The sequence below is a fragment of the Phyllostomus hastatus genome, unplaced genomic scaffold (assembly GCF_019186645.2).
Source record: "Phyllostomus hastatus isolate PE091 unplaced genomic scaffold, TTU_PhHast_1.1 phas_scaffold_1066, whole genome shotgun sequence".
Taxonomy (NCBI): Eukaryota; Metazoa; Chordata; class Mammalia; order Chiroptera; family Phyllostomidae; genus Phyllostomus; species Phyllostomus hastatus.
Window position 1 is genome coordinate 14887463 of NW_025334004.1, and position 14108 is coordinate 14901570.

Consider the following 14108-nt stretch of genomic DNA (forward strand, 5'->3'; position numbering starts at 1 on the left):
CTTTGTTTTGCCCAAAGTTTAAATAAAAGTGAAAGATGAATTCAGACTGAATGGAGACCTGGAACGCTAATTTTTCTAATGGTCTTTTTCCAAGTTACATCTGAGTGTGTATCAGGTGCTATTTATGACCTTCGTCCCCCTCTTTTTGTTCTTATTCGGATCTTCGGTTTAAAGAACAGTTCGTCAGGACACACGAAATGTGCCTGGGAACACTCCTGAGCTGTGGCTTGCTCATTTTCATGCAGTTTTTGGCCAGTTTGGTTGAGGTTGAAGTGTTTCTAGGGCAGGAAAAATGAGCCCTGCATTGTGGTATGAAGACAAACAAGGCTGCTGTTATACTTGAGAAAGCTCAGTTTGCAGATCCAGTAACAGCCCCTTAACCCTCAGTGACAGCCCACTGTCAGCGGTGAGTTTCAGAGGCCCCTGTACTCTCTGGAGAGGGCAGCAGATGCCCGGGGTGTGGAGATGGGAAGTAGTGCGGAGTGAGTGACTGTCAGTACAGAAGGAGTTTCTTCTTAGGGGCAGAGGAGCAAGCGGCAGAAACCTTAGGGAGCTGTTACCGTAAGGGTTTCCGCTTCTGCTCCTTTCATTTCTGTATTTAAAAGACTGAAGCCGCACCATTGACACAGGTATCTTCCCTCTCCCTGTCCCACCCCTGAGACCGGAGCAAAACTCAGCTCCAAGATTTATCATATTTTGGTAGTAGATATAATTAAACAAGTAGAAAAGAGAGCCTGAGATACTTACTAAACTGGAAATTCTTGTCTTTGGTATTTGTGGCAACACTGTCGTCATTAGAAAGAAAAAAATGTGCTGGTTGGAGGTACTCAGCAAAGACACACGTGTAGAACCTCTGCATTCTGCTTCCAGCTGACCTTTGCTTCATCTTCTGCCCTTCTTTTTTTTGTTTTTGTTAAAGATTTTATGTATTTATTTTTAGAAAGCGGAGAAGGGAGGGAGAGAGAAAGAGAAACATCCATGTGTAGTTACTTTTCGCATGCCCTCCCGCTAGGGACCTGGCCCATGACCCAGGCATGTGCCCTGACTGGGAATTGAACCAATGACCCTTTGGTTCACAGGCCAGCACTCAATCCACTGAGCCACACCAGCCAGGGCCATCTTCTGCCTTTCTCGGATGCCCTGTGTGTACTTGTTTCCATGGTTTGGGCCATGATTGGCTCTACCTAGTGTGTTCGTCTTCCCACCCAAACCATATATGTTGGTTAGTACTCATCTCTCTCTCTTTTTTTAAATTGACTTTAGGGAGAGAGAGAAAGAGCGAGACGTCGGTTTCTTGTTCCACTTATGTATGCATTCACTGGCTGCACTTGTACGTGCCCTGACTGGGGGTCACCCGCAGCCTTGGTGTATCAGGACGACATTCGAACCAGCTGAGCTATCTGTTGTCTTAGCAAAACTTTCTTTGGCTATTCTAACTCTCAACAGCTTTCCTTGTTCAAGCCCGTCTTGGACTTACTGTCTTTGCCCTTCCCAGCATTTATTATGGAGTGCCTATGTCTGTTTCAGCGTCTGCTGCCTTTCCTCCCTAACTGGGTAATGAAATACATAAATCCTCTGGGGCAAGACTAATTTGCCCAGTAGTCCATCCTTCTCATTCCCATGGTACATCCTGGATGGCTGGATGTGACTGTGACCATCAGGCCACAAAAGAGGAGAAAGTGACAATTTCAGTGTCAAAATATTATCTCCAGATGTGTTCCAGATGTTTGGGAACCGAACAGGCCTGGGTGAGATGCTGGTGCCACTGCCTACTAGGTGTGCGTCCTTGCTGGGTCACCTAACTTCACTGAAGCTCATGTGTTTCATCTGTTCAGTGCCAGCTATCCACGTGTGAGGGTCCTTCCTCTCTGGAAGAGATCATTTGATGCTTAGCAAGTGATGGGTTACGTAGTGCGTTTAAGAGCTGTGTGCCCAGCCTTCCTTTTGGGGAAGACTGAATAGTATAGGAAAGCACCCACAGGTTTTTATGGAGATTCTGTAGAGCAGGGGTGTCAAACTCATCTTCACCAGGAGCTGTATCAGCCTCGCCATTGCCTTCAAAGGGCCGAAATAAGTTTGGGACTGTATACATGTAATAACTCCTTAACAGTTAAGGAGTTGAAATTACATCAGCCCTTTGAAGGCAACGGCAAGGCTGATATAGCTCCTGGTGAAGATGAGTTTGACTCCCCTGGTGTAGAAGAAATAGCCCCCATGACTTGCAGAGCTCCTCGTCCTGCTCCGAAACAGGAACGGTGTGTTTTCTTGCCTTCTTGCCTCGGCAGGCCTGCTAAACATCTGCCTTTGTCCAGCCCCAGGACACAGATAAGCGCGTATTCTTGGCTTCCGGCCGCTAAGCGATCCTTAGCATTTCTACTTGGCACGCTTCTGAACATCTTTGTTCTGAGACTGGAATTCTTCCCATGGCATTCGCCAGAATAATTACTTCAGGATTCCTTCACTGATGTCCAGCCCCACGTTCAGGACACGAAGATGCTCTGTTTGACTTGTGTTATTGTGGCATTCACCGTGCTTGGGGGTTGGAGTTAGTATTCACATCTCGTTTTCGTCAGAGCTCTAATGCATTTAAGTGTGCCCAGGCCCAACCTGAGAAACATATAAAAAGTCTCTTATCTTAGATATTCTGTGTCTGCCTTACAGCCTGTACTCAGAGCTCCTGGAAATAAAATGGCCCTGGGTCTGGAGATTGCCTCATACCTCAGAAGCCTGGACGTTGCTGTCCTATTCTGATAAAATTCTCTTTCTTCAGATTCCTTGTCTTTAAAATAGAGAACCCCCTGGCCCTCTCCCCAGCCTCCTTCAGCTGGCCAGGCGGCCCACTTGGGTGCGAGAACAGGTCACCAGGTCAGAGCTGGACAAATAACTGTCTTTTCCCATCTCCATCCCAGAATTTAAAAATTATAAATACATAGGCTGCCTAGAAAAATGTTTGCCAAAAAATTCTTAAATCAACTACAGTGGAAGAACGAGCACCACTGGCCATGAACATGTTGCAATGTGTCTTCTTGAATAATAAGTTAATCAGGACACAAAGGGCTTCAGCATTACCGTCTTTGGGGGCTCTCTAAACTGGGGAGGGGGCGCTGAGCAGGAGAAAGGTACCTCAGACACTACTTAAGGCCAGAAGCAGTTGTTCAACTGCAGCATTTTGACAGTGTAATCCTGTCTAATTCTGGTTCAGTGTGCCTGTTCCTTTTTTTTTTCATTGTTGAGTTCATCATTGAATTTAATTTCTGCATCATCAGGCAGATGACTATAATCATGTGGTAAAGGATTTATTTGACTTACCTTTGGTCCATGGTGTATGAGCCTGGGTCACTTAAAAGAACCCTTTTTTACTTTTCAGACAAGCAAAAACTGCTAATGATCATGTTCTTTTGCCTCTTAAATCCCAAAGCTGACGGTTTGTCACTGGGCTGTGGTAATATTTGCAGGGCATAGCAGAAAATGAAGTCACTTTCCTGGGAATGCCTTCATTTGTCAATTCAGCCTCTTTTTCTCCTCTACCCCCCCCACCAAAAAAAATCTCAGCTCTCAATGGGGGTTGGTCAGCAGTGGTCTGGGGCAAGGAGAAGCGGATGAATGAAAAGCAGTTGTCAGCAATCACTCTGTTAGACTGTGTGATGTTGTGCTTGTGCGAGGTGAATGCTTTGGGTTTAATGCTGCCTTGGGAGCAGGAATGTATAAGCTTATAAGGAGAAAAAGTAGAAAAGTGCTGATTAGAAGAAACACTGTCTTGAGTAGCAGCCATGAAAGGATGATTCATGAGGGGAAATCGGGAGGTCTGTTGCAATGTCGATCATTTAGATTGAACTTTTACAAAGTTGTATTTGGATTTCTAGTAATTTTGTTACAGTTCCACTTATTCAGAGGTCGCTGATGGATAAGCATTGTTTAGAAATGGGGAATGTTTCCATAGTCCATCAGAGCAAGGGTTCTCCGGTATTTTGCGCACGGTGGTATCCCCGGTGCTTAGAACGCTGCCTGGCACCTGTGGGCACAGAGTCGGAGTGGAACAAATGAGTAGGTGTACTCACGCCGTGGCACCGTTTCTGGAGCGCTGCAGGTGCCACCCTGCTTGTTAGCTAGGTCCAGATCACAGCTGCCCGTGAATGGCTTCGCGTGCCCTTCCCTCCAGTCTGGCTGTCAAACTTAATAATGGTGCACGTGTTTCGTGGTGGTTGGGTGTTGCCCGGGAACTGAGGAAATGAAAGGAAGGCATCGCAAACAGCTTTTTCGGGTCCTAGCCGGGTAGCTCAGTTGCTTAGAGTGTTGTCCCGATGCTCCAAGGTTGTGGGTCCGATCCCTGGTCGGGGCGCACACAAGAATCAAGCAGTGAATGCATTAATAGGTGGAACAGCAAAAATCGACATGTCTCTCTCTTTCTCTCCCACTCCTTCCTCTCTCTGTAAAATCAATCAATTCGAAAGAAAGAAGACAAGGGGAGGGGAGGGAGAGGAGGGGAGGGGGGAGGGAAGGGAGGGAGGGAGGAAGGAAGGAGGGAGGGAGGGAGGGAGGGAAGGAAGGAGGTTAGTTCTTCGCTCTTCCCCGGGTGGCTGTGTCTTGGTGTCCAGGCCTGCCTGTCTGGCAGTTTGGCCTGTGGCCGAGGACTGCAGCAAGGCCTGGGTTAGACCAGGGGTGTCCAACCTGTGGCCGGTGGGCTGCATGTGGCCCAGGATGGCTATGAATGCGGCCCAACACAAAATCGTAAATTTATTTAAAACATCATGAGATTTTTGTGTGTGTGTGTGTATGTGATTACGTGTCACAGTGTATTTAATGTGTGGCCCAAGACAACTCTTCTTCCTGTGTGGACCAGAGACGCCAAAAGCTTGGATAGTCCCGGAGACTGTAGGACTGTGTCTTGGGAATACAGATAGGCTGAAGAACTGCTCCTTAGGCCCCGAACACCTTCAGCAGCAGAAGCTACTCTCTCTGTACATCTCCCCTCCTTTCTTCTCAGTAGTGGTGAGACTGGGATTCATTCTTTCCATAAGCCTCAAGGAAATGGCTCAGCTGGTTTGGCTCATTCATTTCCTTGTCAGGAAAGTCAGTGTGACCTTGACCGTCAGTAGGAGACCTGCAGCAAGCACATTGTGTTTGGCTGGATTCACTAATGATTGAAAAGTACTTTTGGCAACTCACCCTGCTGTCAGTGTTGTGTACTGCTGATTTATTGACCTAGGTGGGGGTGATAGATACGAATTTGTAAGAGTCATTTCTGATTTACCCGTGTTATGCCCAGCACCGGGCCACTCCCACAGAGGCCTTTGATGCATATCACTGGATAGAAATTGTTGCAGAAAATAAGATGAGATGTACTTGCCTGGAGTCATGGAAAATACACCTGTAATTAGCAGCTTATGAAGTTAGTAGAAAGAAACTTTGGATTTATAAAGTTCCCCTGAAGATTGTTCTCCTTAAGGAGAGTCCAGATTGCACATTCAGGTTCAAACACAGGCCTTTTGTCCTTTGCTGGTATATCTTTGGTAGAGGATTCCGGGTCAGGGAGAGCGGCTGTGACCTGCAGCCTCTGGAACGGTGGCCAGACGAGAGCTGGCTTACCCTGCTGACGAGGAGAAGTCAGATCAGGACGCCAATCCCAGGGCCTTTGCTTTCTGTGCAAAGCTTGCTGCTAGCCATTTTCTTCACACACTGGGCTTAAAGAAGAAGGCGCGACAAACCTAAGGTGGTGAACTTTTAAGAAACAAGAGAGTTGGTTTTAAATATAGATGATGTGCTTCACTGGCAACTTGGAGGCCGTGGTGGGACTTGTTGTACCCTTTGTAAGACAAGTGAAGAAAGATGTTGGCACCTGTGCTTGCACAGTTTGTTTATGAAATATAAACTTTCCTGTTGAAGTGAGGGCCCGAGAGGTCAGCATCCAAGGCAGCATGTCCTACCTTAGGGGGGGGAAGAGGTGCCTTTCCACGCCCTCTGCGAATTGCCTCAGTCCCTGGAGAGAGTTGGGACAGCCGGCCTTAAAGCACCGACTGTGGTGGGGGTAGGGTGGGGGCCGGAAGGTTCCATGAAACTTGGTTTTCCTTTTCCCAAGGAGGAGAAACAGCTCACGGTGGGTTGTAGCCTTGTTCAGAGAAATGTGGCTCTTTTCAGCTTCAGGTTTTTGTACGCCCAGGCCCGCTCAGAGCTGGGGGAGCTGATGGGAGCAGATGGGAGCAGGGGCTGCCTCTGTCCTCCCACGCAGGCTCCAGCGCTAGGTGCGTCCAGGGCTGGCCATTGTGGGTTTGCAGCACATCCTCCTCAGTCCCACAGCAGCTGTCTGGAGCTTTCTCTGCTGTGCTTGAACTGATGTCATTTCCCTCTTGGCAGACAGCTTTGGCCTTGCTGCGTCTGAGATATGTCACGAGAAGGTGGGGGTGGGTCGGAGCCAGGCAGTGGGGAGCAGCGAGGCGAGCAGGAGAGAGAGTGCCCGCTTGGGCCCAGGACTCTGTTTACTTTCTCTGCTTTGCTCAGGAAGGCTGCTTAACCGGGACGGGACGGCGGAGCACGCGGCCCGCCAGGGGAAATGCTCATTCCAAGACCTTAACTTTTAAAAGCCATTTGTTGCAAACATTAGTGTGGACGATGCTGTTGCAGGATGCCTTTCCTTTTGGGTCTTAGACAGGTAATAAACTGGGTGTGTGTGGGTCAGGGTTGGGAAGGGAAGGGGGTGGGAGCTTGTTTATGCCACTACTGCTTGGTGTGGAGGGAACCTTTCAGAAAACGTCTCGCAGTTATAGTAGTAGGCCAGCTCCCATACAGAAATTTCCAGCCTTCCCTTCTTGTTTGCTGGTGGCTCCTTCCACATCCCCGAGTCTCTCTGGGGCTGTCGATTCTGATCAGATACCTTAAGACCAGTTCCAGAGCTTCATGGAGAAAACAGTTGAGAGGTTGAGGTGGGGGAGGGGGAGAGGCAGCAGAATGGGATTCTTCATTTAAATGCCTTTTAGTCCTTCTCCATTTTGATGTGACTAGTTAGCAGAGATTTCTTCACGGTTCCAGAGATTTCTGAGTGGTGAGAGGGGAACGTCTTTAAAAGGGAAGGGCTCCCAAAGGTTTTCTCCTTTTAAGAATGCGGTCAGGGCTGCGAGGCTCAGGGACATCCTGGGCACTGCAGAGGGATGGGGGTGGAGGGATCGACCACATTTGCCTGTTTTTCAAAACCCACAGACTCGATTGCTTTGGGAGCCACTGTTGGAAGTAGGGGCACCACGTTATAGCCGATAACCTAGAGTGGGAGGAGAAAACAGTAGCGAGGGACCAACTGCTGTCTGCTGCTGCGAACACAGCTGTTGCCAACTATTTGTTCCAGGGCCTCTGAGAGTTGGCCATCCCCACCCCCGCCTTGGTCTGAAAGGCATGTCTGTGTCCGAATGCGTAAGCGTAACTGTAACCAGCGCTGGCTGTAAGAGGGGGTGGGGAGGGTCACACATTCTGTTGCCTGTTCCTGGGTGAGGAAAAGCCGCAGGAAAGACAGGACCAGAAGCCTCAGGTAGTTAGCGTCCTTACTGAAGACTGCTCCTCGGAGCTCACTCAGAAAAGTGCTGGGTGGGCAGATTTCCCTTGGTTTGCCTAAAATGTTTGTTTAAAAGTAAGCTTCTCTGAAAAGCTCCACGTATTCTATTACTGCTCTTGTTGAACTTCGGTGTTTCTTTGATGTAGCCGATAGGCAGAGAGGGGGTCCCATTTGAGCATCTCTTCTGCCCCCCATGACTGTCATTTTAACCTACGGGCAGCGTGAGCCCAGGTGAAGCTTTTGAGCGGTGCTGGAAGTGGGCTGGATGAAGGCTCCCGTACTCTGTCAGCTGGTGGGAAGCGTGCCTGGTTCAGAGGGCAGAGCAGGGCTGCCGAGCCAGAGAGACCTGTGTCCGCGTCCTGACTGCTCCGGCGTCCCAGCAGGGCAGGCTGCCTACCTGCTCTGAACCTCACCTCTGAGATGGGAACAGTGCAACTGACTCAGAGTTACTGGGAGCATTTCACAAAATACGTGTTTCAAACAGTAGCACCTTGGCTGGCTGAGGATAGACGTTTAGTTAAAAACATAACTTTTTTCAAAAATTTTTATTGATTTGAAAGAGACAGAATTGTCGTTCCACTTATTATGCATTCATTGGTTGATTCTTGCATGTGCCCTGGCCTGGGATCCATCCTGCAACCTTAGCATGTTGGGATGATGCTCCAACCAACTGAGCCACCCAGCCAGGGCAACGTAACTTATTTTTATCTACTCATTCCTAAAGGATACAGGGCACAGCAGTACTGGAAGGTAGGAGCTCGAGAGGACGGATTCCTTTACAGAGGTGGAGGGTGTGGTAGACAGGAGCTCTTGCACCAGTCATTGGGTGACCACCGTTGTGCGCTGGCATAGTTGGGAGGCTGTGGCTTACTGTACTAATACACTGTTTTTTTAAAGGTCTTATTTATTCATTTTTTAGCTAGGGGGAGGGAGGGAGAAAGACAGGGAGAGAAACATCAGTGTGTGGTTGCCTCTCTTGCGCCCCTGTTAGGGACCTGGCCCACAACCCAGTCATGTGCCGTGACTGGGAATCAAACTGGTGACCCTTTGGTTCTCAGACTGGCACTCCACTGAGGCACACAGCCAGGCCTGAACTAATATACTGTTAGTCTTACGTCCTGGGGGGCAAGAAGGGGACATCCAATACCCTCCACTCGGTAAGGGCGAGGGTGCAGTGGTTGGTTGCTGCGGGGAGCGTCTGAGGATCAGCAGCAGGTGAAGCTTCAGCTCTTGTTTCTGAACATGTTCCTGGTACGAAGGCTGAACTAGAGGACCTCTCGAAGGTCCTTTCTGCCCAGGCTTCTGTGATTCAAGCCTTGTCTGTAAAAACCTTGAGTATTTTGGTAACATAATTTTTTTACATTTTTGTCATTTATGTGTCTGACAGTGTAACTGTTCTTTATTGGACCTCCGTAAAAGCTAGCCTTCTAAAGATTACTTGGTGATAATTCCGTTTTAAAAAAAATGACATAAGCTGTATATGTAATTAGCCTTTATCATATAATATGTATATACTTTGTAATATTTTTTTCCTTTAATCCATATAACTCACAACCTGGTCTTATGTGATAGTGTGATTTTGTTTCTACAGAAGTGCATTTGAGGCTTACGAATTTAAGCCATTGGCCCAAAGTTGTTTGGCAAGTTGGGGCAATGGTAGTTGAAGTTTGTTTAAAAAAAAACTAACTTATGTTGTGTTGTTTTACTTATTTATTTTTAATAGAAATCTTCTAGAAGGGTCCTTTTGATTTTAAGGAGGATTTCCTCTTAAAAGTTTTTCTTTTTAAATTTATTGATTTTGGAAAGAGAGGAAGAGGGAGGGAAAGAGAGAAACATGAACTCCAGCCATCGATGCACTCATTGGTTGACTCTTGTGTGTGCCCTGACCACCCCGCACCCTGGGCGGGTCAGTACGATGCTCTACTTAACTGAGCTACCCCAGCAGGACTTAAACCCTGTTTTTCTGATTCGAAAGCCTGGAGATTTTTCTCCCCACCTAGCCTGCTTCGCCCAGTGTCCGAGAGGGCGGAGCAGGATTAGTGTGTCGTTCCAGTTGAGGCACATTTTCTGAAGGTTGTTTCTGGGCAGTCCGAGGGCCAGATAAGACACTGCTCTTCTCCGTGTGCACATTTGCGTTTTGATCTGTGAAGATTCTCAGGCATGCAGCATTTACTGAAGAATGCCACTGCACGGAGATTTTGAACTCTTGATGAATGGGGTCAAGGTAAGACAAGCTCTAGCACAGTCCTTGCGTCTTGGAAGCTCACTCTCAAATGCAGTTCTTCTCAAAATGCATAATAATCGCCTGTGACTTGGGCTTATTAAAATGCAGATTCAGTAGGTCTGGGGTGGGGATCCAGGGATATGCATTTCTATGAAGTACCCAAGGTGGTCCTGACCCTGGTAGTTTCTGGTTACACTTTGAGAGGCCCCCACCTTTTAGTGGCAAGGAAGTAATTACAGGACGTTGTGCTGAGACTGTAACTGAGGAATCCCCAGGGACTACGACAGCAGTGGGTGGGAAAGCACGTAAATCAGGTCGGAGGAGGGCCAGGGGTTTGGAAGGCTTTCCTGAGGGGGTGATGTCTGATCTGAATCTTGAAGGATGAGTAGGAGTTTACCAGACACACAAGCTGGGGAAAGAGCATTCTAGACAGATCAGGTTGGGAGTGTTTTTGTTTTCTCCCAGATGAGAAAGGAAACTGTCCTCTCGTGGGTCTTGGTGTTAAAGAACTTGGCTCAGCAAGTATTGGTGTTCCTGACCTCACAGAGGAGGGAAGCGCTGGGGTTCCTCCGTCTGCTCTGTGCCTGAACTCAGTGTCGGTAAAGGGCAGAGAGGCCCGCCGCTTCCTTCCAGGGAGCTGTGTGAACCTGCTCTGGAGGAGCGAATGCAGCGTGGACCGAAGACTGGCCTTTGTGCTTAAGAGGAGCTGAAGTTCAGAAGAGCGTCACCTGCCGAACTTTTTGGGAATGGCACTATGTACCAAATTTTAGATAAAACACACCATTGAGTGTGTGCTGTTCTTTTATTATCTGGCGAGATCAGAAAATGAGTCTTCTGGTTAAGAGAGAATTTATCATGTATACCTAACAGATGGATGACTGATTTCTAGAGCACAAGATTGCAATAGAAGGTTCCTAGTCCGCTGATAGGCGTGAATTTGTTTTCCTGTTTGATTCAGGAGGCACTGATTTTCGTAAGGCTGGAGGATTCTTATGACCAACATTCTTTATTGGAAAAGTATCGTCTTCTATTCTATTCAAAGTATGTTGTGCGTACAAAGAGGTATAAACTCGGCCCCTGCCCCCAAAGGGTTTGCACTCAGGCAGGGGAGGTAGAACGGGTGTGCAGGAAACTGGGCATGCGGCAGGTGGCGCTGCTGAGTGACAGGAGAGTGGAATGGAGTGCTCCAGGGGTTCGGAGGGGTGAAGAGACGGCTCTCTGCAGGTAGCCCTTTCCACAGTCCAGTGGTCTCAGTTGTGGCACTGCAGGTGTGGGACGACCAGCTGATGATAAGTTCCAGTCGATGGAAGGCAGGAAATAATTTATAACTCGTACCTCTGAGTGTTGCCTTTCCCTGTGTCCCCAGTTATCCACACGGATAAAGTGAGATACTTTATCCCTGATACTGGTAATGAGTAGGCTCCAACAGAACCGGGGCAGGTGTGGCACCCTCTCGGGCGATGTGCCCTTGCCACGGTAGAATTCGTCGTGGGTTGGGATATCTAAAAGGGACCAACTCCTGGCCCAAGGGGCTGTTTGCACTTTGACAAGGGGACACTGGTACCTACAGTCCCTTGATTGGCCTGAGGTTGATTGTCGGGGCGACCAGCATGTTGAACCCCATTTGCTCCCTGGGCATGGTCGGAGCTCTGAGGGTCTCGCAGGGACAGCACTGAGGTGCAGTGGTGAGAGCCAGCCTCTTATTCACCCACCACGCCGCTGCGTGTTAGCTGATATTTCCATGATACTTTCATTGTTCCATCCAGACAGCCACCCATGAGGAAACTGAAACTCAAGGTGTCGCCTCTTCAGGATCACACAGGTAACGGGGCTAGGTCTTCCCAGTGCTGTCCTGCTCGTGCAGGTCCCGGTGTGGGACCTGCACCAGCGCCCGCCGCCGGGCCTTTGCCCTGCGTGCCCTGTGGTCGGCAGGGGACCAAGTGTTGACTCCTAGTCGTCGGTGCCCTCCCGTGTGTGCTGGCCTCTCTGTCCCAGATCCAGGACAGATTGGGCAACAAGACCCTGCTTGGCAGGGAAAGTCTGTACGTGGTGTAGCACAACCCGAGGTGACGCTTGTTTGTGCTACTTGAGGTTGGAGCCAGAACCCTTCTTGGAACTGGTTTGTGAAAATCTTGTAAGTGACAGCACCACCGAACACCTCCGTTCCCTACTGTCCCCTAAAGGCGGGGAAGGGTGGCTGTCACTGAAGCCTTTTTAGGTGAATTTTTAAACCCCAACCATCTCTGTTGCAAGAAGGGGCTTTTTTAGAGGAATGGGGCTTGTTTTTCATCACATTCCTGTTACCAAAGCAAAGAGAAACCAGGGGACTGGGCAGTAATTTAGCAGAAAGGAAGACTCTGTCTGATGATTTTGAAACTTACATCCAGGACAGGGCCAAAGAAAACATTCACTTCCTCCAGTGATATCCCTTGCCTTCGACCCACCCCTCCCACCCCTTTCCTTTGAAGAGGTAAATTTTAGTCCAGAAAAACAGGATGATTTTGGACTAGTTAAAAAACTGGGCTGTAACATTTCTTTTCCTGCCCTAATTCCCCACCAGCCGGATCCTGGTTTCTTAACTCTCTGCCCAGGGCTTCTCGGCCCTGTGCTCGTGTGCAGGGTGGGGCAGCCCTGCGGGCTGGCGTGGCCCTGCAGGTTGGCGGCTTTGGCTGTATCTGTGCCCCTCTCTGTCTTTGCTTCTCTGGGCGGGACTCAACTGGGCTCGAACCCTGAACCTTACCAGAGGCCTCTGTTGCTGGTTTCTGGAGATGATGATTCAGTCTTAGGTGACTGGCTTGACCTGTCTTGCTCTTTTAACTGAAAGGGAGAGGCAGGGCAGTGGTGGAAAGCTGTGTGCATTTCAGGAGAGAGGGGGGCAGGCTTTGAGAATGGTTGGAGTGTCATGCAATGACTTTCCTGAAAGTGCCTAAGGGTTTGCGGGGCCTGTGTTGCATAAAGACACTGGTTCCCTTGGGTACTGCATCAAGGAGGCCAGGGTATTTATTATTGTTTGGTTTTCTGCTTAACACACTCCTCTCAGGAGCTTCCAATGAGCTGGGAAGCACATGGTGTCATTTGCGGTTTCCAGTACCTCCCAGTGTATCGTGTGGTTTTCAGCAAGGGTTTGGAAATCCCTGGTTACCCACCAGGCAGTGCTGTGGGTACCTGTGACCTCCCACTCCTCTGGGTGTGGCTCAGGAGCGTGGTGAGGAGGCAGGCTGCCAACAAAAACAAGATGCGATCACTCCACCATCTCTGGGTGAGGTTCCAGATTTGTGGGCTGGGCTCAGATTATGCTGAGTTACTATAAACCTGTCGTGGCCAGAGAGCCATGGGTAGGTCTTGCAGTGGTCATGTGAAATCCCGTCACCATGCCACAGCCTTGGCCTAATCCTTGAAGGATCCCTCCTTCTGCCTCATAGCTGAGGCACAGGGACAGGACTAGCCCCTGGAAGTACTTGACCCTCAGCCCCCAGGATCATTACTTCCTGAAGGGGCAGCGTGTCCGATCCCCCGCTAGGGTAGGTGCGCTTGGGAGATGGACCGCAGTCCTGCTGTCAGGGAGCTTGCAGAGAGTTGGGGAGCCTGTGAGTCTCGGGCAACAAGACTGGGTGGCACAGGACTCTTGCACTAAACAGTGTGGTAAGATTTGTCTGGAACAGTGGTTCTAAACTAGGGGCAACCCTGCCCCCCTCTCCAGGGGACCTCTGGCAATGTTTGGACATTGTTGGTGGTTACAACAAGAGGTGGGCGGTGTTGCTTACCTGTGTCTAGCGAGGAGAAGCCAGGGACCCTGCTGACAAACATCCTACGATGTGCAGGACCGATGTGCAGGACCGGCCTCGTGGCAAAGTGGTCTGGCTCCGAGCGCCAGTAGTGCGGGGAACCCCGAGCTGGGAACTGCTGATGAGTAGGGGGCTCTTCTCTGCTTGGGAAGCTCCCACAGGAGTCACAGGCCTCGGGGAAAGTGGGGTGGTTCAATAAAGGGGAAATAGGTGCGCTTTCTTTTTGCTGCATTCTAAACAACATGTGTCAGCTATCTGCTTGGAGATTTAGAAGCGTGACATCTTGGTTGCCCCTAATCAACAGGTACTATGTCTGGTCAAGAGTATAGGTGTGGGGTTAATTTTTTATGGCCAGTAGATAAGATCCAGCCCTTCTGAAACTGACGTTTTATCACTTCATCTGAATAATCTGCACAGGCAGCCTCCTGAAGGGTAGGACCTCGGTAGTGTCCAAATAACTTTATGCAGCTTAAAGAATAGTGATTTTGTTTTTCAATCCGCACTCGAGGATATGTTTATTGACTTTAGAGAGAGGAGACGAGAGAGAGAACCATTGAGAAAC

At 49.2% G+C, this 14108-nt stretch overlaps 1 protein-coding gene across 3 annotated transcripts in view; it reads left to right on the forward strand.

The window, feature by feature from the left end:
* WBP1L (WW domain binding protein 1 like) overlaps positions 1–14108 on the forward strand; it is a 56245-nt gene that overhangs the window by 15473 nt on the left and 26664 nt on the right. The window contains exon 1 of one of the 3 annotated variants that reach the window (XM_045854160.1): positions 6471–6646. The exons of 1 other annotated variant lie outside the window; for it this stretch is intronic. In XM_045854160.1, the coding sequence (XP_045710116.1) occupies positions 6620–6646 (27 nt within the window). In that variant the 5' untranslated portion in view covers positions 6471–6619. Of the gene's footprint in view, positions 1–6470; positions 6647–9650; positions 9762–14108 lie in introns of those variants that run through there. One more of the 3 variants, XM_045854159.1, reaches the window with a different exon arrangement.